A 26,474-nucleotide genomic window follows, 5' to 3' on the forward strand; every position below is an offset into this window, starting at 1 on the left:
CCTCCCGGAAAGTACCCCGGGGTAACGAGCCGCTTTCTCTTCGCGTCGCCGGTGGCTTTTTGTAAAAAAAAAAAGCAGAATCGCCACTTATTTGCAGGGGGCGGCGGATTTTTTTTGAAACGCGATCCCCAGGACGGCAGGGAAAAGCGTCGCGTGAAGTGAAGCAGACGGCCACGCTCTTGACGGCGCGTGACCGACGATTGCCGGCGCGGTCGATAACAACAAAAATAATAAATTTGAAACCCTTTATCAATCCACTGCTGGATGAAGGCCTCCGCCCCACCCCCCACCCACCCATGGCATGTTGCTGATGATAGCTGCCCCATGCTGCTCAGTGTGGTTTGGTGACGGTGGGGAGAATAATAAACACGGAACGGAGTCTCAAAACTCGCTTACACGAGGCTCCTGCTACATTCGCGCGTTCGGGAAATTTCACGCTTGAGAATTTGACATCGTGCGGGAGGCAACCAGAGAGCGTGGAGAAAACCCAGCACGCTGCACAAAACCTGCACAGACCCTTTGAGCCAGCGCTCTGGAGGTGCGGGCTGGTGCATGGTAAACATCTGTGAAACTCCCAAATCCGCTGGACTGCAAAGGCGGTCAGCAGATAGAGGAACAGCAAGGTTGAATGAATGCATCTTTCACGGTGGTGTCCTCGCAAACGCTAAACACCCACGAATGGAATTGGTCAAACCCAGCGACCAATTCCAGGCCGCAGCTAACGTCAGGGGCGAGTGAAATCTGCACCGTTCACGCATGCACCTCTCCCCCCATCCTCTTCACAAACCACCTCCCCACCCCTCCACTGACCAGCGCGGTGAAGTATAGTGAGAATAACCCGTTGAGTGACACGGCGTGGTTAGGCCTTCACCCACCAGCGGCTCGTCAAAGCGCGTTCAATTATATTATTATTATTAATTACACTGGCCGAGGCTGTGCATGTTGCAGGCACATGCGCGCACACACACACACGGGGAAAGCTGGATTGACAGGTGACCTCTTTTTAACCCTGCGCTGTTAGCAGCTAAAAGCCATGAAACGCAATTATGGACCCCAAAGGAAGGCACGGATTGGAAAATTAGCAAGTGGCACGCTCTCCCCCGCGCCTGCCACATCGCGTTGGGGCGCGCGCACCGTGGCAGCGCCAATGAAACCTGGCAGAGCTAGGGGTAAACCTGTGGCTCATTAGAGGGCTGAGCCATGGGTAAGTGTGTGGCTCATTAGAGCGTGGAGCCATGGGCGTGTGACTCATTGGAAGGTGTAGCCATGGGTTATGATGTGGTTCGTTAGAGGGAGGAGCCATGGGGTGTGGCTCATTAGAGGGCTGAGCCATGGGTTATGATGTGGTTCGTTAGAGGGAGGAGCCATGGAGTGTGGCTCATTAGAGGGCTGAGCCATGGGTTATGATGTGGTTCGTTAGAGGGTGGAGCCATGGGGTGTGGCTCATTAGAGGGCTGAGCCATGGGTTATGATGTGGTTCGTTAGAGGGTGGAGCCATGGGGTGTGGCTCATTAGAGGGCTGAGCCATGGGTTATGATGTGGTTCGTTAGAGGGAGGAGCCATGGGGTGTGGCTCATTAGAGGGCTGAGCCATGGGTTAGTGTGTGGCTCATTAGAGGGTGGAGCCATGGGGTGTGGCTCATTAGAGGGCTGAGCCATGGGTTATGATGTGGTTCGTTAGAGGGTGGAGCCATGGGGTGTGGCTCATTAGAGGGCTGAGCCATGGGTTATGATGTGGTTCGTTAGAGGGTGGAGCCATGGGGTGTGGCTCATTAGAGGGCTGAGCCATGGGTTATGATGTGGTTCGTTAGAGGGAGGAGCCATGGGGTGTGGCTCATTAGAGGGCTGAGCCATGGGTTAGTGTGTGGCTCATTAGAGGGTGGAGCCATGGGGTGTGGCTCATTAGAGGGCTGAGCCATGGGTTATGATGTGGTTCGTTAGAGGGAGGAGCCATGGAGTGTGGCTCATTAGAGGGCTGAGCCATGGGTTATGATGTGGTTCGTTAGAGGGTGGAGCCATGGGGTGTGGCTCATTAGAGGGCTGAGCCATGGGTTATGATGTGGTTCGTTAGAGGGAGGAGCCATGGAGTGTGGCTCATTAGAGGGCTGAGCCATGGGTTATGATGTGGTTCGTTAGAGGGAGGAGCCATGGGGTGTGGCTCATTAGAGGGCTGAGCCATGGGTTAGTGTGTGGCTCATTAGAGGGTGGAGCCATGAAGTGTGGCTCATTAACAGGGTGCGACACGGGCAATTCAGCAGCATGAACTGGACTGGTGCGACAGCGATTCGCGCATTGCACCACGAAAACGGCAAGCTACGTTCGATTCCCAGCCACGTCTAACATCAGTGGCGTGTGATACTGAACCAGTCCTGAGCTTCCTGCTTTCCCAACCCTCGCCGAGAAGTGTGGTGAAGTATGGTCAAACAACCCCCATGAGCAAAATATCAACGGTAGGAGTCAATATAGCGGAAGATTGACAAACGGGCTCTACATTTTAATTCTTAAAATACTCCAAACAGAGGTGACTAGATGGCTCAGAGACCCGGAGCACTGGGCTACTCTTCCATGCTCTCATCAAATCTAAAGCTGTAAACGGCAAAGCATAACCCACCACAACAGGGCGCGTCAGGAACAGCGATCACTTCAACGGCGCCTTAATAACGATGACCCACGCAACGCCGAACGGGGCGAGACGGCGAGACTCGCGCGCGCGCATCCATCGCCGCGCTCACTCGCGCTCGAGGGGGGTGCGGCCCTCAGCCGTACCTGTAACGTCGGCGGCCATGAGGCCCTCGGCCCGGATCACCTTGACCTGCAGGAAGCCCACGTCCTTCACGTTGCTCAGCGACTGTCGCAGCGCCTGGGGAAGAGACGGGGGGGGGGGGGGGGGGGCGGGGGAGGAGGTTGGCGTCCGTGGTTCGACGAACGTCGTGTGCGGATGCAGCAGCAGCTGAGCCGCGGCCGTTTTTTGCCCCACGTGCCTCTAGGCCGAGCGTCAGAGCTGGGGGGCACGGCCGCTGTGGGTGTGGCGAGTGCCCGGGCACTACGCGACACGCTCAGTTGTGGCCAAAGGGGCATGCTCAAAACTTTAGGGGGGGGGGGGGGGGGGTAGAATCCTGGTATTTTTTTAGTCTGCGTTTTTCTCCTTTCAGCAAGGCGACATACGGGCAGATTTGTGCCGATGAAGGGAGCCTTTAAAGACGCAGCAACGCACAAACAGCCGGCCCAGACAGCACTGAGTCGATCGTCAGTGGCACCGTAGATTTAGTATAATTGTGCAATAGAAGCCCTCTTATATGTGACAAGATTGGGGGAAAGAGCTTTGCGGACCGTGTCTATAATCCATCCAATAACCACAGGAACTGTTCGCTCGTGGCTTGGATACCCCAATACTTCCACCAGCGTAGCTGCTCCTCTGCATCAGGCTCATCAACTTCTACGATGAGGTTGAGATGTGATTGCAATTTGATGCTACATTAATCCAAATGGTTCAGTTATTGTATTCTACAAGTTGCATACCATACATGAGAGATATTTAGTTCAGTGTTTGTAAAATTATTCATATTTTAATAATACCACTGTTTGATAAGAGCAATTACTTAATCATACTGTCGTATCTATATATATATTTTAAACATGAGCTGGAGAAATGTTATTCCACGAACAATCCCATCGACGTGACTGCAGATTAGATTTCGCTCCATCTCCAAACGCCGCATTGCTGCTCGAGCGATGTTTTAGGATAATGCTATCGCAGTCAAAAGTGCCTTGTTGCAAATGTCACTGAAAGATTTCTTTTCTTTTCAAAAGCCAATGTACGATGGAGGACGATAAAAAGAAAAAAAAAGGCTCGCGGGGCGACCAGAGAGACGGGGATGGCACGTCGGACGACCGCCAGCCTCCGCTCCCCTCCGCACTCGGCGCTGCGAGCGGCGGGGCTGATTAGAAGTGACAGCCGAGGAGTCGCCGTCGCGAGCCGTAATTTCACTTATAAGTAAATCCTTTCATATCTGTGCTCACCGCACATCACTTCTAGTTAGAGGAATCTCAACGTGACACGAGGAGCGTTCGTGGGCTCCTTATCCATTGCCCATCTCGTTTAAACCCCCCGCCCCTCCCCTCCCTCCCAGGATTCCTGGGACGCGCTTTTGAAAGTTTCGAACTTTGCAGTGATGAAGACGCCGACGCGCAAGCCCTGCCGTGAAATCGCCGCCGCTGCCGCCGCTGGCTTTCAAAGTTTTCTGGAGCCGAGTTGCAACCTTCCTGTAGTCGGCCTTTCCAGTCGAATGACGCGTGAGAACCTCGATCGCGATCAACGAAATGACCAATTAAATCCCTCCTCGCTCGTGTTTCTTTTTAATTAATCGGCCGTGTTTTGAGTACGGTGCAGACGACCCAATGGCCCCGGAACGGAGCCCATCTCGTCAGATCTCGGCTGCTCCGCAGATCTGAGCCAGGCAAGCGTTGGGATGGGCCGGTCGCTGTGCACACCCGGTTGCCGTACGCGGCTCTGGGGCTGTGCGCGCTATGTTGCGGGTAGCGGAGGCCAGTGCCGTGCCTTTCTCTACGCTGCCGGTATCCACAAACCCGCAACGAGCAGTGCGGCGAAGTGTGGTAATAAGAATCCCGACGGCCCGCACGGCATGGGAAGGCCGTCATCCAGCAGCGGATTGACGAAAGGTCTGCGCATGTTTATAATTTTCTCGTTTTCTCGATTAAAAGCCGCCCTCGTGGTGTCCAGCGGAGTGGCGCATCCAGAGGCATCTGAACAGCAGCCGCGCAAGACGGTTGTGACATCCCGCAGAGATTCGAGGCCATGAATCCCTCCTCTGAGACGCCACGATCTGAGCGGCGGTGGCGTCAGCTGTCGAGCGAGCGTGCAGGCGGTGCAACTGCACCGGTGACCACGTGTCACAGGGGGCCCAGACGCCGGGCTACGGAGAGCCGGGGAAATTGGGCAGGAAGTGGGCCTCTCCCCCCATCGGATTCCTTCCGCCAGGGGCCCATGCCAACCATGCGACAGGTGTGACACTGCACCTCGTCAGCCTCCCTGACAAAGGGCACAACAACGTGCTGCTCGTGGTATGATGCCGCCTTGTCTGTTGTGACGACGTGATAAGCGGCACGCACGCCACGTCACGTTAGGCAACACAGTAGTGGATAGACCTTGACTAATGGTGGTGGTGATGATGATGATGGAACTAGTGAACAAGATGAAAATAACAATTATTTCATAAAATATCTAATGGTATTAATCAGTTATCAAAGGTCATCTTGTTACAAATCAGTAGCCGGATAATTACTCGAAGCCACAACGCGGGACGTGAGCATTAGGATAAAAACAAGCGTGCTCCCGCAGAGCGGGGCCGCAATTAAACCTAATCTTCATCTTGCGAGAGGCGACGGGGGTTAATTAAAAAGCCGCGACGGAATAAGACGTCGGGAGAGGCTTGTGACAGCGCGCGCCGTGCCGCCTGGCCTACAACGTAGAGGGCGCGGCTGGTGGAGTGGCAGGCGGCGGGCGTGACGGTCCTGGGCTAAACAAAACTGTCAGGTGGCCACGCAGCACACGCGCGGGCGCGGGGGCCATGGAAATAGCCTTTTCAGGATGATGGCCGTTTTATGGGGAGAGACACACGCGAGATGAAATCGGGAAGATGACCAATTTTGAAATTTACAGCGTGTCCTAACGGAGATAGCTAATAAGAGAGAGAAAAAAAAAACAACGTAAATGCGTTGGCATTTTGCGTCGAGCGCGGAGTGTTTAATTGGCAATCGCACATCTGTAATCAATTTAAATGTGCAGCTTTATCGGGCAGAATGTTGTCGCACATTCTTCTTCGTCTTCCTACGGCTGATGTTGATGTAGAGCAACAGCTGTAATTTTACATTGAGGTGGTTAAGCCAGATAATTGCGTCAGGAGAAGCAAAGCGGTGTACCGCTGTGGTGACGTCTCCTTCGTGTTCGTGAACCGGGCATCGAATCGTTATATGTTCCACAGGCTGTTTTGTATGACCTCAGTTGCTGGAGAGTTTTAATTTTCTATTTGTGCATCATCATCATGATCAAATATCCGCATCTGCAGCTGCCATGGTTTGTGTGCAGGATTGTGGCCCCCTAATCTTCAAAGCCAGCGATATTCTGCATCGTCGGGTCTTTCACGAGGAGGTACTTGTGCGCGACTTCTTGTGAATTCCATTTGGGCTTTCCCAAATTTCATCATCACCATCATCAGGCTTGAATTTGCAATGTTGGAGGGTTAAACACGTGACACCAAAAGGGTTTTTGCTGCGCGACGTCAAACAGCGGTGAGGGACGTCGTTGAGATCCTGGTGGATCTCACTTCGTCGCACGGTAAAATCACAAAAGTTTTAAAATGTACAAATTACCGGTGACACGTCGTGGCTGCGCCAGGAAATGTTACATCCATCAATTTTAGCATAAAAATAAATATACTGACAACAGTCCTCCGCATAGAATAATATTCGCACCTAGAATTAGCACATTTGGCTACGTTAAGTTCACCTATTATTTTTAATTACCATGTCATTTTTTTAGAATAACCTTGGTGAAACTCCAGCTTCAGAGCTAGAGGGATACGAGTGAGCACATCGCGCGCGGGTTTGCGCGAACCACAAACGCACGTTATTCTGAGGCTACTCTTCCATTCGTCAGCGACCCTTTGCAACGTCCTCCCGGCGTCCCCTACCTCCGCGTCGAAGTTCCAGAGAGCCCTTCGACGACACCGAACAACAACAAGAACCCTTGCTCTCAGCCGCACGCCCGTCCGCCCGCCGCATAACAGCCTCTCTTGAGCCTCCGATTTCCTCGCACGTGTTTAAACACATGTTTGCCGAGTTGGCCAAACGTCCCAATGTAGGATCACAGAGCTTGGGCAATCGCTGGCCCCAGCTCTGGCTGCCTTCCCGCTTGTCTGCCGCGCCTCTGGCTAATTCTCTGTCCCTCGCAAAATTCCAAATGATCGGTCGGGAGCAACAGTCGGAGCGGGCGTCGAGCGGGACGTACGTAGCGCTGCACGACGGAGCGCCGCTCCCCCGCGTCGCCGAGCGGGCTGGCGCACAGGTCCGTGATGGCCACCGCGCTCGAGGCCGTGAGCGTGAGCAGCAGCAGCAGGCTGCCCTCCCCCTCCTCCAGCGGCACCTCCAGCCGGTGCGTCTGCTCCTTGGTCAGCGTCGCCAGCTCCTTCTGACACCTGCGGCGGGCGGGGAGAGACGGAGCGGGGGGGGGGGGGGGCAGGGGGGCAGCACGGGCAGCAGGGATTCGACTCAGCCGGTCGGAACGGTCCCAACTGTCCAGAGCAACCGGCAAACCAGGGTCGCCACCTGTTCCGGGTTTAACCCCGACAGTCCGGGAATTGGTATCCGCGTTCGGGCGGCAGGATTTTGGTTCGTGCCGAGACCTGGTACAGTTGTTGTGTTCAACTTTGTTACAGATCACTGCGCAGTTCTGATCATAGACCACGGCGTGCTGTGTGTGTGAAGATGGTGGCCGTCCAGGCTACAGGGCCCTACGGCACCCGACTACACCCATGATGCACCTCCGATTAGCATGGTTGGCTATGTACGGTGCGAAAGAAGTTCAACATACATACATACATACAAGGGGTGTGTTGCTTATAGACAGCTTCTAGTACAATTCACTTTATCCAGCCACTTAATCCCCTTACAGTCAGCAAAAGCCAACTTCTGCCTGGACGATATTACCCGTTATTCAATGAGGAGGCGGAAAATAAAGGCCCTTTGCGACACATACGTCGTTGCTGATTTGCGAGGGCCACCCAGGTTACACTGCTGATGAGACGCTGGATGGCGACTACACCCGACACCGGGCTCCAGGATTTCTTTGTGCTCAACGGATGCAGCCGAAATAATGCACCGTTAGATGGCCGTGCGGCTGATGGGATGGGTAAAAAAAATACGATTAAAAAGAAACAAAATTGTAGAGGGCCAGATATGGGAAGGAGGGGTATTTTGACGAATCTAGACGAGGTAAAACATATAGAATACGGCTAAGTAACATTTTTAATTGCCCTTTAACATTTAACGTATGAGATATATACACCAGAATTACTGTGCATTAATACGATTTTAATAATAATAACACTGGTCAAAAAAAACACGTTTTTTTTTTCTGGCCTGGACTTTTGCAGCTGTTTTAGACTAATTTCAGGGTGCTGATTCCAAATCTGATCTCAGATTTTCTCTATCATATCTCATTTTATGCTATCGGCATACCTCATTTTTATTGATTTTACCCAAAATTAACTCCGTCACTTATGATTGCAAGTTGTTGCGAGTCAGTGACTGCTTTAGTGTTAAAATATGGTGCTGTATTTTTAGGATAGTGTGTTTATAATATCATTTTATGTAGATATCCACATTTATTTAATATTTTTCTTCTGCAGTTTTTATTGAAAATGCAATATTTGATATCTCAAAAACCTGATGTGATAGACAAAAACTGATGCCAGATTTGGATTTTTACCTTTAAACCGTTGGAATACCTTATGCCAGAAAAAGTGTGTTGACCACTGTAATAGAAGTGAAATGATGGTGTGGGTTATCGCGTTTTCCAGGACACCTCCTCAAGCCAAGAACCAAGAGGTTGCCACTGCTGTCAAGACATCCAGGACATCGGTGAATAAGAGCTTCATCGCTCACCGGATTCTGGGTGGCGAGATGTTAAATTCCTCGCCTAGTATACAGGAGGTCGTGGTTTCGATCCCTGACGCCTGCTCCTGTATATTTGGAGTTTGCGTGTCTCTCTCTCTCTCCCTGCGGTCGCGTGGATTTTTCTCCGGGTCCTCCGGTTTTTCCCTCCACGTTTAGAATCAACGTCACCACGCGTTGAGAGTGTTTGGCTGCTGTGCATTTCCACGCGAAAAGCCGCTTCGTCGAGCTATCATTTGTGGCCAGGTCACTTCCGAAAGAGAGCAATACAGCTCAGTGGGCCTTACCTGGTAAAATATTTTTTTTTTATATATAGCTTTAAATAGTATATATAAAATTTCGATAAAAGCTTTCGTGACTGCAGGGATTCATATTCTTGGTTCTTTCGGTAAAGTCACGTAGAAGGGAAACAATAAAATAATAAAAATATAAAACAATAACATTCTCACGACGTTTCGACTGCAACACAAGCACACCTGATGACGAGTGCTTGTGTTGCAGTCGAACCGTCGTGAGATTTTATTGTTTTATATTTTTATTTTCTCCCTTCTACGTGACTTTACCGAAAGAACCAAGAATATAATATAGTATGTATTGTTGATTCTAAAAAGTGCGGGAGGTACCAGCTCTGCCTTCAACGCCTGTCTCCTGTTGGCTCAGGGCTCCATCTGGTGGACAATCCCCGCTCCACGCATCTCGCCACGGCACCGCGGCGGGCAAGCGCCCGCGGCACCTCCAGGGAACGCTCCGCGTTGAGCCCCCGTCCGCAAGCTTCCGTCTCAAGCTTTTCGGCCGCGTTACGCAAACCTCGATTTATTGATTGACACACTCGAAGCTCAATTGTCCTCGAATACTTAACCTGTGCTTTTTTGTGATGTTATTTTGTGTTTGTTCACAACGCCAGGTGATACAGTGAACACAGATAATATTGAGAGTTTTTCCTCTCTCAAGAAAAAATTGGTTCTGCACTAAAATTGGCTAAAGTGAAGGTCTGGGAGTAAAAATGTATAAGTTTGGCAAGAGCGGGTGGGAAAGTGCTTCTCCCCTCCGCTGCGTAGACCGGAGGTCACTGGGAAGAAGGAAATTCAAGAGGTAACTCTGCGATATCCGCTTCCGCGGGCCGTTCTCTAACGCAGCGTGCTGCATTGCAAGGCCTGCGGGCCACTGGCGGCTCCTGGTGGCCTTTAGTGTGGCCCCTGACAACACACAACGGATGTGACTGCACTCCCCCCGTCATCGTGCTGTCACAAACCCAAAAACGGTTTCAAATGTGTGGCGGCCCTCACACTGATGAGGTCTTATCGGCGGAAGTGCTCCCCTTCTGAAAATGAGTGAAGAACACTGCTCTAACGGACACCGCTCTAACGGACACCGCTCTAACGGACACCGCTCTAACGCGAAAGATCGCGCCGCTTCTGCGAGAGATCTTCGCGACGCCGGTAGTAGCGGTGGTGACAAATGAGAGAAAAAAAATCTACAAAAATTTAGAGACAAAAAAAGTACGCGCGAAAAGAAACCGAGAGGAATAAGAAGAAGAAAAACCACCGCTGTAACAAGAGCCTCCCTCGCTTCAAATTGGTTCGCGCCGGGGTCACGGGGAGCGGCGGTGAATGGGGCCGAGAGCCACGGTTACGCATTAGGAGCTCGGCGGCGAAACCCTCCTGCCGTCAGCCCGCGGCGGGCGGCGACCGCCCACACCTGCGGGTTTCGGGGTGGGCGGAGGGGGGGGGTAAGGCGATCCTCGGCCTAATCTGGAAGCACCATCGAGACTCAATCGAGCGATTCATTACGTCCGATTTGGCTCGATCGCGAGCGCCTTTCTACTCCTCCGCGCGCGTCGCGAGGTGGAATTCGAGCCGCCCGCCGCCGAATAACGACGCTTTGTTTGCCCTTCACAGAGGCCGGATTCTTCGCGGGCGAGACCACCTACGCGTGCGTGACCCCCTGACACACGAGTGCCAGGATCCTGGTGCGTGAGAAACAAGGGGCTCTATTTTCTTTTTCTTATACGGACGACGGAGTTGGTGCGGGGCGGGGGGGGCGGGGGGGGGGGGGCGGGCGCGGCAGACGGGCGGATGGACAGAGGCTATCAAGAGGCAGCTGGCTCGTAATACGAAGCCTGCGCTGCCATATAATAAAGATGAAGGGTGCGCTGTCTCTGCCGTGAAATGCACACCGCCAATTTTGGAGCGCACACGTGCGCGCATGGCTGGGCGTGGGCCCCCCCCCCACCCGCCCGCATTAGCGGCCGCTAATGCTCGTCAAAACAAATTGGAACGCTTGTTCACCTGCGCGCGTGCGCGCACACACGGCGCGCATTCCAGCAACACCGTGCGTGCGCTCTGGCATCACGGGGAAAGAACCCGCTTCTAAACAATAAAAACCAAATCGGAACAACGTTCACGATGACGATGACGCCCTTTGGGTGTTACCTTTTTCAGCCAGGAGATCCTTTGCCGAGTCTCAAGACACTTTTTCACCGCTACATTGGGTTGTCTGGCTTGCACCCCCCCCTTTCTCAGCTTTCATAGCCAAGGCATGAACAATGTAAGGAATAATATTGAACGGATTTCAAATTTCTGTCGGTTCAGAGATCGCCCACAACCTCTGCTGCAGCTCAAGCGAATCGGCACAACACTCACACCGATCGCCTGTAAGATTTGTTGAAAGTTTGTTTAACATTGGCTGCGGCGTGCCCCCCCCCCAACTCCCCCCCAGACTCACCCCCCCCAGATTCACTTACCACCCCCCAACACTGCGGGCGTACTACCCATAACATTGACGCTGTCTGTGAGTAGGCCAACTTGTGCCGGCGTCAACAAACAAAAGAGAGATGCAAAGCGATCGTCGCCCACTGCTGCAAACTAAACTAAACTATAAACGATGTATTTCCATTCTACGTAACTTTACCGAAAGAACCAAGAAGATGAATCCCTGCAGTCACGAAAGCTTTAAATCGAAGTGCTATAATAATAAAATAGCAAGAGCAACGGCAATAATAAAGCAGAGTGAGCCTCACCTGCCGATGCACTCGTCGCGCCGGCCAAACCCCGTGCATTTGTTCCACACGCAGATGTCCAGGGTGGTGGCACGGTCCTCGTACAGATGGAACTCAAACTGCTCCCTCCACATGGGGTTCGAAGTCTTCGGGATCGTCTGTCGGGTGGGGGGCGGGGGGGGGCAGGGAGTAAACGCCGCGGGGCCATCTGTGGGCCGACTGGTGGAAATTCCACGTTCCCAAGACAAGAGGCCGGTCCCACCTGTAAATCCACCATTCCGCGTGCCCCGTTCCCTCCGGCGGTTTGACAAATTGTCAGCGATGGAGAGCCTCGTGATCCGAGTTGCATTGCAGTGACAGAGGCTGCTGGCAGCATCACGAAGGGGCCACGCGACCCAAAGAATGCTCGCAAGTCATATAAACGTCACCCCGTCATCTCGGGGTCATCCTTTAAGCTACTGGGCATTTTATTTCGGTGTTTGCTCACGTCATTTTAATTTGTTGGCGTAGAGTCGCAGTGGCTAGTGGGCATCGGTGACCGGGGTGCGATTTCCGGCCAACATTAGTGGCGGGTGATATCAGCGTGGTGAAATTAGTTCGTGACGAAGTCTCACCGAAGAATGGATTGACGGAGGGCTTTAAATTATTATCATCACGTTCCATGTAATGTTTGTCACCGCTGCAAGCCACTAGAGGCGCTACCAGTCGCTGCAATGTAATGGATTCACACGACGATTCACTCCCTTCACAATTCAATGCATTGTCACGACTCAGGATCAATTATTATGTGGAACATTGTGGGCAAGGCAGCGGCCTCTAGTGCGCTGGAGAGGTCACGTGAACCCTTCACGCCCGACGTGGCCTTCGTGACTCGGGCAACTTAGTGCAGCTTGGGGGTTGCCACCATTTCCACGGTAGACCAAACCCAGACATATTCTAAAGCGGCTTCGATCTACCAACACTGCACATCATACTGAAATGAACTTCGCACGTAGGGTTTTCATTGCCAAAACAATGACCCGTACATTTTTTGGGGGGGGATTCGGTCACATAGCAGTTGGCCTAACCCCCGGAACATATTCACGCAGGATCGCTCCGTTAAAGAGTTCCAACGCAACGCCGCCAGACGTCGGGGCAAAGCGTTCCTGCCGCCCAAACTGCCGATGCCATTTCCCGAATTGTACCCCGGGTCAAACCCGGAGCAGCAGGCGGAAGCCCGAGCGTAGCCCCGGACGTGTCCTCGGGGCTGTCAGCGGCAGCGGTACCACGGCCGCCAGCTCACCTTGCTCTTGTACTTCTGGGCGCCCAGGCGGAACTTGACGTAGGGGTCGACGGGCCCCGCGTCGATGATGGAGCGCAGCTGGCGGCCCTCGATGAGCGTCACGCTCACGATGCCGCTCCACAGCTGCGCCTTGCGGTGGATGTCCGACAGCCGGATGCTCTGCATCGCCCGCTGGGTGGGGGTGGGGGGGGTGCGCACGGCGCAAGGTGGAGGAAAGAGCGACACGGTGAGGCCCCCCGCGTAGAGGCTGCCCGGATGCCGGCAAAAGCGTTGGCCGCGAAAGAGAGACGTGATGGGGTTTTAGAGATTGCGGCGCTGTCCAGTGTTTGCCAACTCCGTAAGGCGGCGGTGGTGGGGGGGGGGGTAACCAATTGAACCTCAAATGCTCACCACATGTTGCCGGGTAGACCTTCTAAGGTTGTTAATACTCTCACGAGACAAGTTACATAGTATCTGAAATTAAACTATAAACTATTTTTTATTTGACCAAGTAAGGCCCACTGAGCTACATATAGCTCCTTGTTAGAAGTGAACTGGCCACGGCTTATCACGTGGAAATGTATAGCAGCCAAATACTCTAAACGCGTGTTGAATCTAAATGTGGAGGGGAAAACCGGAAGATCCGGAGAAAAATCCACGCGACCACGGGGAGAACGTGCAAACTCCAAATCTACAGCAGGCATCAGGGTCGGAATCGAAACCACGACCTCCTGTATACCAGGCGAGGTTGTTAACTTCTCGCCACCGAGAAGTTAATAGTCGATAGTCGCTTCGACAAAGATGATGTCGCGAGAGAAACTCAAAACAGTCGCTACATATCTAGCAATGAAACCGCAAAGTTGGCAACAGTGCATAGCAGTAGAAGAAGACGGATTTAGATGCATTAATATAGCTGTAATCAAGGTGTACTTTGTTATATATATGAAAGTCGATCCAGTATTAATCCTTTTCAAGAGTAGGTTCCTGCTCAATGGGGCATGCAAGGCTCAGTGACTATCTCCTGTGTGAGCATCGTAAATCCCAGCCCTCCGCTCGATACCAAAGTCGTTGACCATCGTTAAACAATCCGAACAGTGCATTCTAAATTGTGGGATTGCTCCGTAAAATCATATTGCATTGTCAACATTAAAGTGAAATTAAAGCCTTTTTGCTCATTGCTGAAGCTTTAAACTGATGTTACACAGGCCAGGAGGCATAGCGTAGCTGTTGCAGCTACAAGGTAAGACCTCCTCTTCTTGGTTCTTTCGGTAAAGTCACGTAGAAGGGAAATAATAAAATAATAAAACATAATAAAATACAACTCTCACGACGTTTCGGCCACAACGCAAGCAGCCGTCCTCAGGTGAAGAACAGGGCTGTCGGGAAAGACAGCCCCGTTGTGGTCGAAACGTCGTGAGAATTTTATGTTTTTATTTTTATTATTTTATTGTTTCCCTTCTACGTGACTTTACCGAAAGAACCAAGAAGATGAATCCCTGCAGTCACGAAAGCTTTAAATCGAAAGGTAAGAGCTGTCTCTTCATCGGGTTGCTTTGCCCTTTCAGTTGATATTACAATTCAACCTTTAATGAATCAATCTCAACAATGTGTCACGCTGGCGTTAGTCGCGTTATCTGAAACAGAATATTAAGTTACGAGTCGTTATAAATGTGATGCCATTGAGGTGGCCGGGCGGCTTGGAACCCGCAGGTCAAAGCTCTGAGCCAGCACCCGTTGATGTCCAGGGTTCGAACCCAGGTTTCGTGCTCAACCTGGTCGCTCAAGTGTAGTAAGTAGCACGGTCACCAATGAATGTACGAAAAAAAAAAACATTACGTAAAATATGGGCTCTGGAGTTTATAAATCCCAGCTCTGAGAATTAAATATCGGATTGCCTATCCTGCGACAAACCTCAAATGTCGTCTGCAGGGTGTGCGAAGTGCTGCCCTCTACCGTGCGTGGACTGTAGACCATTTGAAGGGATCTCAAGGGATAGCCAGTAGCAAGATCTAAGGGGCAATGTAAGTCATCAGCACCTCCTTGAGACCGAGACACGTGCTATTTATTTATACTTACCAAAGAAAAGACATTGAACGTGGTTTTATTTATTATTATTGTAGGGCCCTATATAAAAATACAATTTGACATTTCGGGACCACCCTCCCCCCTCTCCCCCTCTCCCCTCCCTTGGGAAACGCTTCTAGACCGTCTTCTGGAGGTAGCTCTGTAATCTCTGCTTCCGTAGGCCGTTGCCCGTGGTGGAGGATTTGCGCCGATCTGCGAGCGAGAGTTGTGGACGGGCACCCTTCGTCCCGTGATGCCATTCGCAAAATTGTGGTGGGGGTGGACTGAAATATGAAGGTGGGGGGGGGGTGCGCATTTTGATATCCCAATTCCCAAAACACTGTCACTGAGCCTCACATAAAACCACAGCCGCAGGGCGACGGGCTGTCTTTGAAGAGTCGGCTTAAGATGATTTTGCTCCCTAAAGACCATCCCAGCCATCTACGGTCAGAATCCAGACGAGTACAGAAAAAGCGGGCGAGCGAGCGGCGGTGTCGTCACCGTCCAGAGAGATTGCTGGCAGCGTGAAATGATTCGATGGGATCAAGCACAGGCAGAGATGATTACGAGCACCGGGCAGCGGCTGCGTTAGTAGCAAAGCGACAGGAAAATGAAACACAACAGAGAGAGAGAGAGGTGTTTGGCTGCAGCGTTATGAACACCGTGCAGCTGTAACCACAGTCTGAAGAGTACTCATACGAAGCAATCATCCCCCCCCCCCGCCGGCCCAACTAGTGGCAGGCTGATGCCCGTTTGCAGGCCAGGTGCTGAGTTTCTCTTGTGTGCCCATAGGGACAGCTGGGGGGGGTTCCCTTCTGTTAAATGTGTTGAGTTGAGATGTAAAGTAGTCCGAAACGCCCCGACGCATCAGCAAGGCGCCCTTTTGAAATCAAAATCGCCACTGGGGGGGGGGCGGCCGCACACAGGGGAGTTCCTCTGATTGTGCGGGCGTCAAACTTTGAGGGTCTCTATCGCCCGCGTGGTTATCCGTGCGATTGCCACTCCGCGTGTGTGAGGATCGCGACTAAGACTCGGGATTTGCCGATAGTAGTCCACTCGTTCCTGCAATATGGTGAGATACTAGGAAGGCAATGTGTGACCGTGAAAAAGTGGGCCGTTGCGGATATCAGAACGAATCGGTGGCTAAGAGGAGTCACAGATAACAGAGTTTATCTGCAGTTTACATTCACTTAGGGATTCCCAAGAAGACATTTTTCTGATTTCTGGAAGCTTGCCTGATCATGCGGGTTGCAACTATCAGCACACAATTTGTTATTCGTGTGACAACTTTATCAATTGTTAATAAAATAATAACTTTATAAAAAAATGTATGACTTTATTGATTATTAATAAGTTCATAACTTTATTGATAACTGTATTAATTGTTCATTATTAATAATGATCAATAATTAATATATTAAATCTAGATTTGAAGCTTTCGTGACTGCAAGGATTCATACTCTTAGGTTTTTTCGGTAAAGTCACATAGGTAAAAAATTAAAATAATAGAAGTAATAATGGAAATAAAATAATAAATCTAAAATAAATTGTGACTTATGATTTTATTTCTATTATTACTTCTATTAATTTTATTTTTATTTTTTAATATATTAACTTTATGAATTGGCTGTGTCAGGTGGAGGAGGGGGCTTACGACACGCATTTTAATTTAGCGATCTGATCCTAAATGTCTTTTTTTGTTTACGAATCACAAGGGATTCAATCTCCTGGCCACGAAGGGATTGCTGCCCGTGGTGCTGCTACTGCTGTTGCTGCTGCACGTGACAATGGCTGCAGTTGCGACCTGTGCGGCACTGATGGCGCTCGAGTCGAGCGAACGCCGCGCGTGTGAAACAGTGGAGCGTGCCCGTGTCAAGGCGCCAAACCTTGAAAATATTAAAGGTAAAAAATGGCAAATGACTTCTTTGGGAGAAAAAAAAAAAACCTCACGATGGCGTTTGACGAGCGTCGTTGCGTTTCGGTGGCACGGTGATGTTGATGCACGGCTTTGCCATTCGGAACTTGACCATGTGCAGTTTATTTTGGATGCATGTCTTTTCATGTTTTTGTATGTTTAATATGGGTTTTGCATGCTTTTTAATGTTTCGTATGTTTTTGTATGCTTTTGTGCATGCTTTTGTCAGTTTTTTGTAGGATTTTTCTATTTTTTTGTATGTTTTTTGTATGTTTTTGCAATGTTTTTATAATGTTTTATGTTTACGTAACCAGATCCCCATTGAAAAGGTGCACCAATTGCCCAAATGTGTTTTTAACCATGCCAACAAAATATACCCAACAAACCAAACATCGCCACCTACTGGCAGACTAACGGGTTCACCGATTGCTGCACAGGGACGGCTGCCTCCAAGGGCTCCCCCTCTAGGCCAAAACACAGGCTGGGCATTATAGTTGGCACGATTGAGACGTGATGCAAGGCGCTCCGAGTCGCCGAGGCGTTCGTTACGCGCTCCAAGTCCTCATGTTTACCTTGTTGGAACGCCAGCGTCGTCTTGTCTTGCCGGGAGAGTTGGGGGCGCATTCGCACGACTTGACACAGCAAGCACAGTGAGGATGAGTACGACACTGGGACACATAGCCCATGGGCCACAGCTGGTTCCCTAGCTAGCGCCCGATGTGGCAAAGCTTTCAGACGGCTCGGTATTACAATTCACAGCCACCGAAGGCCTCCAATCTGCGGCATGGAAGCCCCCCACGCGCCGTATCACTGGTGGGGCTCGTTTGACCGTACTTCACCACGCTGGTCAGTGTGGGTTGGTAGAGGGCGGAGAAGGCCTGAACTGGTTCGGATATCCAAGGGAATTGAACGCAGGGTCGCCAGGTTCATAGCGCAGCGCGCCAACCGCTGTACCAGCGCCCCCAAGGTAAAACTTCAGCGGTGCCGATTTACTTAATGATTGTAAATTATGGCAATATTTTAATCCATCTTTTCAGATCAAAGCCTCCACACGCCGTGTTGGTCATACTTCGCCACACTGAGTCAGTGCGGGTTGGTGAAGGATCCGATTTATCTATATGGCCAATGAGGTTGAATTAGGCAATAGCATTTTCAAATGTTTTAAATTTGGGGGGGAAAACAAGTTTTGCCACATCCGTCGGTACCAATAAGCGGAATATCTCGCGTGGACCCATGGACTATTACAGGCAGTTAGTAAAAGCAAAACATTCAAACACAAATGCAATGTAAGGTTAAACACAATGGAAATAAACGTGATATGCAGCACACACGAAGAGCGGTCCAAACGCGTTGAGAATGGAATATTTAAATCGTGGCACAGACGTTCATGTTGATCTCATTCTTTTTACGTGCTATCTCGTGATACCAATTGCGCTATCGGTGCCAGATCATGAGACAAAGTTGCTGTCCAGTCATCGCCGCCCGTGATGGAAAACGGTCCACGGAAGGAGACATCGCTGAACTGCTTCTGAGACCCTTCAAGTGACATTATTACCCACACACACTCGGAGGGGGGCGTCCGCGTTTTCCCACATTGCCTGCTGCAAATAAAATTGTCATCACGCGACGGTCAAACCAATATTTTGTTTTAATTGTCAGAGTTGGAATTAAATGATTGCAGAATAAAATTTTACGTAAATAGATGTTTTTTTTTCCTTAGTGCAGTTAAAGCTCACCGGGCTGAGACCAACACTTCAATGCACTTGAGAATCAAATGCAATCACGGGCGGCTCAAAACCTGCATTCGAACCCAGGAAGTTCGCTTCCCGGCCTTCTTGATGCTGGCCCCATTTCAAAGCCTCAAATTTCATCCGTTATAATCCGAGAGTGCAGCATGTATGTGATTTGACATCATGCATGACGCCGATAGAGAATGAGCTTTTGCTTGTGCTATCAACAGTTTAAAAATCGCATTCTCAAAATTGTATTAACTGCTCTTGACATGCATACACACACACACAAGGTGATCCATTTATAGATACCACACTGATTTCTAATCCCCCTCTTTATTCACGACGGCTGATTGAATATTGTGAAAAAAATGGCTCAAAATCTTTTTGGAGAGGAGAGGGGTAAATTATTTAACGCGTGTGTTGAGATTGGTCGGGGACGTGTAGAGACTTTCAATTGTATATATATTTATTTTTTCCACTCGCAGTTGCTGAGCAAAGGCCCCAGGGGCTAAAGACAGCACTGCAACACGTGTATTATGGTAAGAGCTTGGGGGGGGGGGGGTGCGCAGAGCCGGCCCAGCCACTAAGCGACCCTTGCAATTGCAAAGGGCCCCGTGGCCAGCAGAGGGCCCCCTAGAGTCACTGCGAGCTCGTGGGTGACAAGTATAACCCGTAAAAACTAAGTTTTTCACTCTAAATCCTTTATATGCGTGGCGGCTAGAGTCCTCTCGTCCTCTGGCTTGAGATGGCTGCCACCTATGGGTCAGATGATTGCCTGCCACCATTAAGCAATTGGTAAATAAATATAATATTTTTGTCCTGAAAAGTGTAAAATTTTGGAAAAAAAATTTCACGAACATTAATTGTCACGCACAATGAGTCTGTGTGGAAAATGTCAGCTCGATTGGATCACGGGAAGTGGGTTAAAAAACGACCGAAAGATTTGCACGATCGTAAGCAAGCAAGCGAACTTAATATAAAGGATTTAAAAAAAATCATACATCAAAGGGGCCTCCAACCAAATTTTGCTTAGGGCCCCCAAAGGTCTAGGGCCGGCTCTGGGGGTGCGTAAAGAGACGATGAAGATGGGAGAGAGAACTCTGCAGAGGAGCAGTACGAGTGGGGGGAGTGGAATGAAAGGCGTTGTGACCTGCAGTGTGGTGAGTGGGTGAGTCAGTGAGTGAGCGAGCGAGTGGTTGGGTGAGTGAATGAGTGAGTGGTTGGGTGAGTGAGTGAGTGGTGAGTCGGTGGGTGAGTGAGTGGGTGGGTGTGGGTGATGGTGGTGGTGGTTGAACACAGTGTGGTGGATGAGATGAAACGGTCAGCCTCGCAGACCGAGTCCTCACCATGCGAGGAGAAATCATCAAACAAAGTTCATGGCACCAGTGACCACGGCAGTAGGAATTGAAGAGTGATGAGGAGGCGACTGACTGCCGGTGAGCGAGTGAGCGGGCGAGTAAGCGGAGTCAATCAGCGCGTGCCGGATTATCAATCAGCCTGACTGCTTATTCTGAATTCTATCGGGCACTTTGTGCTCCTACCCAGATATGCTAACGGTGTTCCAACATTGATTTCTCTATAATTTGCCCCTATTAAGAGTATTTTTAGTGGGGTATTTATAAATGATGAATCACCCTGTGTATAAATATATATGTGTGTGTGTGTATATATACTCTATATGGACAGAGAAGGGTTTTTTTTTTACCATCCGGGGTTTTCCAAACCACTAGGGTCAACAGTTCAGCACAAAAACGCAGACTGCCTTGGTTGACACAAAATCAATCGGCACTACATTACGTGCCTTCTGGAAAACCCGGACTGCCACAAACGGACTGGAGCTCATGCATCTGCACGCACGCACACACGCACGTGGACGGCAATACCTATGCCGCAGCGGTAAACTCAATCCCAACGGGACGACAGAGAGAGATCGCGTGAAACTTGGGTGAAATGGCCGCAGCGTACGATGGTGAAGCGCGTATACCGGTGGGCAGCGACGGGGCCGGGCAGCAGCGTGGTTCGAACCTGGCGGGCAGCCCCGGCTATTACCGCCTGCGCATTTAACCATAAAAATACTCGTGTACGCGCCGTCCGTCTGCTCAACAGTGGGCGTGAAGGAGCGAGGGCTATGGTTGTGTGCCGGTGTCAATTTTCCTGATTTGAAAACTACCTCCAAGTTACTCAGTTGGGGTTTACACATAGCAGCATGCCCCTTCCCTACCGCCCCCGCCCACCCCCCCCCCCACGTGAAACTACAGCTGACTAAGTAGAACACAGCATGACAGCGTTGCGCTATCAGAACGGCATGAATACCAAATGTACTCAGTTATCATCATGATGATGATTATAATTACGGTAATCGTAATGTTAGCCACTGCATCCAGTTTAGTCATGGTGTCGTGTTGGCGAATGTGTCGCTGTGCTGTACGGAGCCGTGCGGGATGCGTATGAGCATGACATTTTTTTGTCAGTCCGCCTCTGGATGAGGCCCTCCGCGTGCCACGCGGGTCACGGGGGTTTATTTGATCATACTTCACCACGCTGGTCAGTACTGGCTGGCGAAGGAGGGGAGCATATGAACACAGTACAACTATGGATTGTGGTACACTGCCCTGCGCTGGCCACCACGCAGCTCTGCCGTGGTCTGGTATGAGAGTAGAATGATGTTACGATGCATCGAACCCATCGGTTGACATTCAAACTTAAGCTCACGCTGCACGCAAACAAATTGCGTGAATAAGAATCAAGGCCATTCGATACTTTATAACATTACACGTAATCGGAAGTGATGGAGCAGTGGTTAATGCTATGAACTCGGCGATCTGGATTCAGTATCTCGCCACGGCTAGCATCAGTGGCGAGCAATATCCGAACCACTTCTGGGCATCCCCCTTCGCCAATCCGCAATGACCGGCGTGGTGAAGTATGGTCAAAACAACACCCATGGCCGACAAGGCATGGGCAGGCCGTCATCCAGGAATGGATTGACAGCTGTAAACGACCATTGGAACCTGATTTGCCAGTAGCAAAATATGATAATAGTTTTTTTTACCCTTTTATCTGGCAACAAAACTGACACCTTTTTTTACAAGGAGTCATGTTTGCATTGACCACAATACCTGTAGTCGAAATGCAAAAAAAACATAACTCTGATAATGCATGCACTGTCCTTGAGTTTTTTTTTTGCATTTCGACTGCAGGTATTGTGGTCAATGCAAACATGACTCCTTGTAAAAAAGGTGTCAGTTTTGTTGCCAGATAAAAGGGTAAAAAAACAATTATCAGCTGTAAACGATTATATTTTTGTCGTTGTTGAAAGTGCTTTAATCTGTTTGTCATCCCTGCAGCCACTCGAGGCGCTGACAATCACTGCAATGTAACTCGCTCGCACGATGATTCGTCCCCTTCACAATTCCATGAATTATCGCGAGTCAAGATCGTGACAATTCGATTCCAAAATCAAATATCGTTTTTAACCACTGTAGCGGTCTCTAGTGGCTGGAGAGGGCCCACACGAACACATTACACACATCCATAATTTCGGTTGTTTTTGGGTTAGATCGCGCAAATATAAATGTGTCGTTAACCCGCAACCACCCGACACGGTCAATTATTAAGGTTTATCACGTTAGCGAAATGTGACGATTAGTTACTATTTGAGCACAACGGTCTGTGTTGGAGAGTTAACCCACAAGACTTACACTTGGAGTACGCCGTTTGGCTGGCGATTACAACCAGCTTCATCGAGCGATTTAGCAGAATTGCGAAGAAGCCTTCCCGTTTCCAGTCTACAAACGTAAACTTGCAAATGTTGTGGCATGGCTCTCCAACACACCGGTGTAGTGCTGTACTAGTGACGAATTGGCCACGTTCTGTTTACGTGACAACCCTTACTAGTTGGCTGTGTCGGGTGGTGGCGGGTTTTAACGACACATTTACATATTTACGCGATCTAACCCCCAAAAAACTCTATTATGCATGATTTTGGTCGCGAAAGCCTACGTGTTAATCTAAGTAAACTACTTAGGCTTGAGCAGGCTATCAACTGCGTATCACTCACGGCGCTTGCGCGTCATGCAGCGGGGGAGGGGGGTTGAGGGGGGTGCTCTCGTACCGGCACGCCGAGGGTGTTGTCCCTGCTCTCCAGCTCCCTGTGGGTGAGCGTGGCGTCCAGGATGATCACCCCCATGTCGTCCTCCGCACTGCGATCGTCCTCCAGCTTCAGCCTCACCTCCACCGTGCTGCGTGGACGCAGGAGTGGTGAAGGGGGGGTGTTGGTGTATCGGTGGGGCACAGAGGCCCACGGTGAGTGGTGGGGAAGTGGGGTAAGGAGGAGGGGAGGGGGAGCAAGTGTAGTCCCCATGGTCTCCGGATTATGGGATACACTTAATCCCCTTGTATGTTAACGCAAAAGTTGGTGGTGCGTCTTATAGTCGGCCAAGTGCGTATGTACCACCTGATTTTGTTTAACTTATTTTGGGTGCGTCTTACTGTCCGGAGCCTTCTTATGGGTCAGGAGAACACGACAACTCACGAGGGCACGCGCAGCATGGCACGGCAAATGGAGGGCTCCGAGGTTGCCCCGCGTCTCACCCCTAAAAATGACTCTGTTTTTGTCGAGGGCAGTGCCTGCTGCTTTCGTGAGCCCGTTGTTTGCCAGCAGCTACTCAGAAAGCCGATCGCTTTCAGTTACAAAAAGCCACCTTTGCAAAACCGTGCTTTGTTTGGTGCAAGACGTTGACTCTTTTGCAGCTTAACATATTTGTAATGAACAATTAATAAGTGGAGCCCAGCCCCAATAGCCCCACCGGCCCCTATGGCCCCTCCGGCCCCTATGGCCCCTCCGGCCCCAACCAACCCCTGTGCCTCCCTGGCCCCACCAGTCCCTGCGGCTCTTTCCGGCGCCACTGGCCAAACTAGCCCCACCGGCTAGTCCGGCCCCACTGGCCATAAATGGCGAGCCACCGCTGTGACGCACAGACACTCGCAGCAGCAGCAGCGGCAGATTGCATCAGGAAAAGAACCCAGCGGCCACGTAAATCCAACTCGTAAATCCGCCACGGCAAAAACCTCCACGGCGCCACGGCGCTAATCCACTTCATAATCCCCCCGGCCCCCACCCCTGGCCACCGCCGTGGGAGGCAGCGGACACCAAGCACCGTCCTCTCGCACGAATTAAACGGTGGCGCCAACAAAGAACCTGCAAGGTTGGCTGAGTGGCAGAGCGAGCGATCGCTCACAGCCGAGCTCAAGTCCTTCTTTGGGAGTTCACTTGGTCCCGGGGTCGGCAAACCAAAATAACAAGAAGAGACATTTTTTTATCAAATTCGGTAAAAAAAAAACTCAATATGCCAAAAGCCGCAATGCATGTGAATACCAGATGGTGGTGGTCATTAATAAATAGCGCGTCACGAAGCAGCAGCTCCTTAAAGAGCCGCACGCGGCTCCGGAGCCGCAGGTTTGCGAGCCCGTGATTTATTCCACCATCCGTGCGGAGTCGATCAAATGAGTACCGCTCCGTGCGGAGGTCAACAGTCATTGTCCTATGGATGGTTTCGTCCTAGAAATGTGGAATTTCCACCATTTGGGTCAAGGACAATGGTGGAAATTCAGCGTGGTCAATTACGGCCAAGTGGCGAGTGATATCTGAAACTGTTCTGGGTCCCAGTTGACCAATCTTCCGCACTGACCCTTATCGGTTCAACTGGTGGATGAAGCCCCCCTCTCCCCCCCATAGTTGGTGATTAACAGAAAATAATCATCACCTGCCGATGGTGAGATACTCAAGGTCAAGATAAGCTGAGCCCATGAAGTCATCAGGGATCCCGATGTCATGGTCAAACACCTGCGGAGGAATGGGAGACACGACAGCACAGAGGTGGACAATTCAGAATCTCAGAAGAATCTCAGAATTTTTACTTGTCCTGGAGAAATCTGATGATGTAGCTCTTTTTCGCAGATGTCCACCTGGGAATTCAGACGATCACCACGCCACTGCCGCCTCCTCCTCCTCCTTGCTAAATCCCAGAAAATTCTCCCCATCAAAGGTCGTCACATTAATTATTAGGTTTTGTCTGCAGTCCTCTGCTCAATGAATGACAGAACCTCGCTTCAAACTCCTCCCTCCATCCTGTCCCATCTTGAGCTTCTCTTTCGTTTCACTGCATGACATCTCGCCTCTTCTTCCCTCTCTCCCTCCCTCCCTTCATTCCTTCAAATTATTTGGTGACATTACGTTGGCAGTGGTGCACAAGAACAAATAACAAAAAAACAACTCAACGCATTCGTCACTAACACTTGTGCGGCTTTAAAAAGAAAAGTATATTACAGGGACTCCTCTACTTACGAACGTGTTAGGTTCCAGAAGTCTGTTCGTAAGTCGATTTGTTCGTAAGTTCAAGTTCACTCCTGTCGATTCCAAACATGTTGTAGGGCATGTACACTAAACACGGGGAATGGCTTTAAAAGCTGTATAATCTTCTGTAGATGTAGATGCCACTGGTTCTTCACGTTCTGTAGATGTAGATACCACCACCGCCATCTATTGCACTGGGGTTGAACTTACGACTCTCGGTCCGATCAGGCAACTGGACATACGGGCAGGGTTGTTCGTATCTCTGAAAGTTCTGAAGTGGAATGTTCGTAAGTCCTCGACGTTTTGGGCAATGTCCTTCCTTCCAGAACTTCATCCAGCTCTCACCTGTGAGCATGTGCCCAATCCCACATCTTCAGCCTCTTCTGGACCCATCGAATCAGACTTCTCTCCTCCTAAACCTCAACTATAACTTCCTCATTTACTCTTTCTCCATCATAATACGGTACCACAACCCACAGCTCGAAGCTTTTCCGGTCTACTGATGTCTGCCGTTGTCAGGGTCCACGAATTGTCTGGCGCCTACATCGCTTTCACTCCACGCGAAGGCCTTCACCTGCCCACAAAGGTCAGGACTGACCCGTCGTAAAGGTAGCAACAGTATCGCCAATGTCAGCACCGTGCTTAGCGGGGCGTGTAATCCGTGACGGACTATGAACAGAAACAAATGAACACTGGCGGGACTGAAAAGTGCCCTCATCAAAATCGTCCTTCAGATTACCCGACGATAATTTAACATCGGTAAGATGTAGGAAATCGTTTAAAACCCTCACCAAAAAAATCTATACATTCTTAGAAAGAAACATTGGTGTAGAATTTACAGCACTGCCGCGCGCACGCACAGCGCAACTTTCGGATTGATTTTCCTCAGCATACACTCAACGCAAACATAATATCAAAAATGCATCTTCATTATTTTTGGAGGGGGTATGCATTGATCAATAAAAAGGCAGCGCGGTAAATCACAGGAGGGGGGCTGCTTCAAGGTGACGGGGCTCAGAACGGTGATCGCCCAGACAGGGCCCCACTCGGCCCCTGGGTGTCCTTGTCCAGATTGCACGTGGCCAGACTGCACAGCGCCGCATTTCAGATTCTGTTCCATTTTCTCTGCCATTGTGCACAGCTGCTACTCATGCACCCTGATCAATCCACTGGTGGATGAGGCCCCACCTCCCACCCACCCCCCCCCCCCCCCAAGTGAACAGTGGAGAGATTATGGCTTATGTTAAGTTACAGTGAAACCCCACTACTGAAACATTGCCACATGATTCTGCATCTAACATCTCGTTTTTAAAACTCCCAAAAAGAATCCCCATTTGGTGATAATTCACAATCGTCGCTCCCCGATTTAACATTTACCCCACATCCAACGGTCACTTTGGCCGCTTCCCCTGGAACTAAACCTGGCAATCGGAGGCCCCTTCAGCTGAACGTTTGCTT

The 26,474-nt window shown here is 50.5% G+C and overlaps 1 protein-coding gene across 9 annotated transcripts in view; it reads right to left on the reverse strand.

Annotated features, from left to right (window-relative positions):
* The window catches only part of MCTP1 (multiple C2 and transmembrane domain containing 1), a 158,742-nt gene that overhangs the window by 23,047 nt on the left and 109,221 nt on the right, over positions 1 to 26,474 (reverse strand). For 8 of the 9 annotated variants that reach the window (XM_078612554.1, XM_078612553.1, XM_078612557.1 and 5 more), the window contains 7 exons: positions 24,427 to 24,506; positions 22,776 to 22,902; positions 17,501 to 17,560; positions 12,971 to 13,141; positions 11,710 to 11,846; positions 7,027 to 7,213; positions 2,766 to 2,859 (listed from right to left, as the gene is read on the reverse strand). In XM_078612554.1, coding sequence (XP_078468680.1) covers positions 2,766 to 2,859; positions 7,027 to 7,213; positions 11,710 to 11,846; positions 12,971 to 13,141; positions 17,501 to 17,560; positions 22,776 to 22,902; positions 24,427 to 24,506 — 856 coding nt within the window. The remainder of the gene's footprint in view (positions 1 to 2,765; positions 2,860 to 7,026; positions 7,214 to 11,709; positions 11,847 to 12,970; positions 13,142 to 17,500; positions 17,561 to 22,775; positions 22,903 to 24,426; positions 24,507 to 26,474) is intronic. The other variant, XM_078612555.1, reaches the window with a different exon arrangement.

The sequence above is a fragment of the Lampetra planeri genome, chromosome 39, assembly GCF_965212315.1.
Source record: "Lampetra planeri chromosome 39, kcLamPlan1.2.h2, whole genome shotgun sequence".
NCBI classification, from domain to species: domain Eukaryota; kingdom Metazoa; phylum Chordata; class Hyperoartia; order Petromyzontiformes; family Petromyzontidae; genus Lampetra; species Lampetra planeri.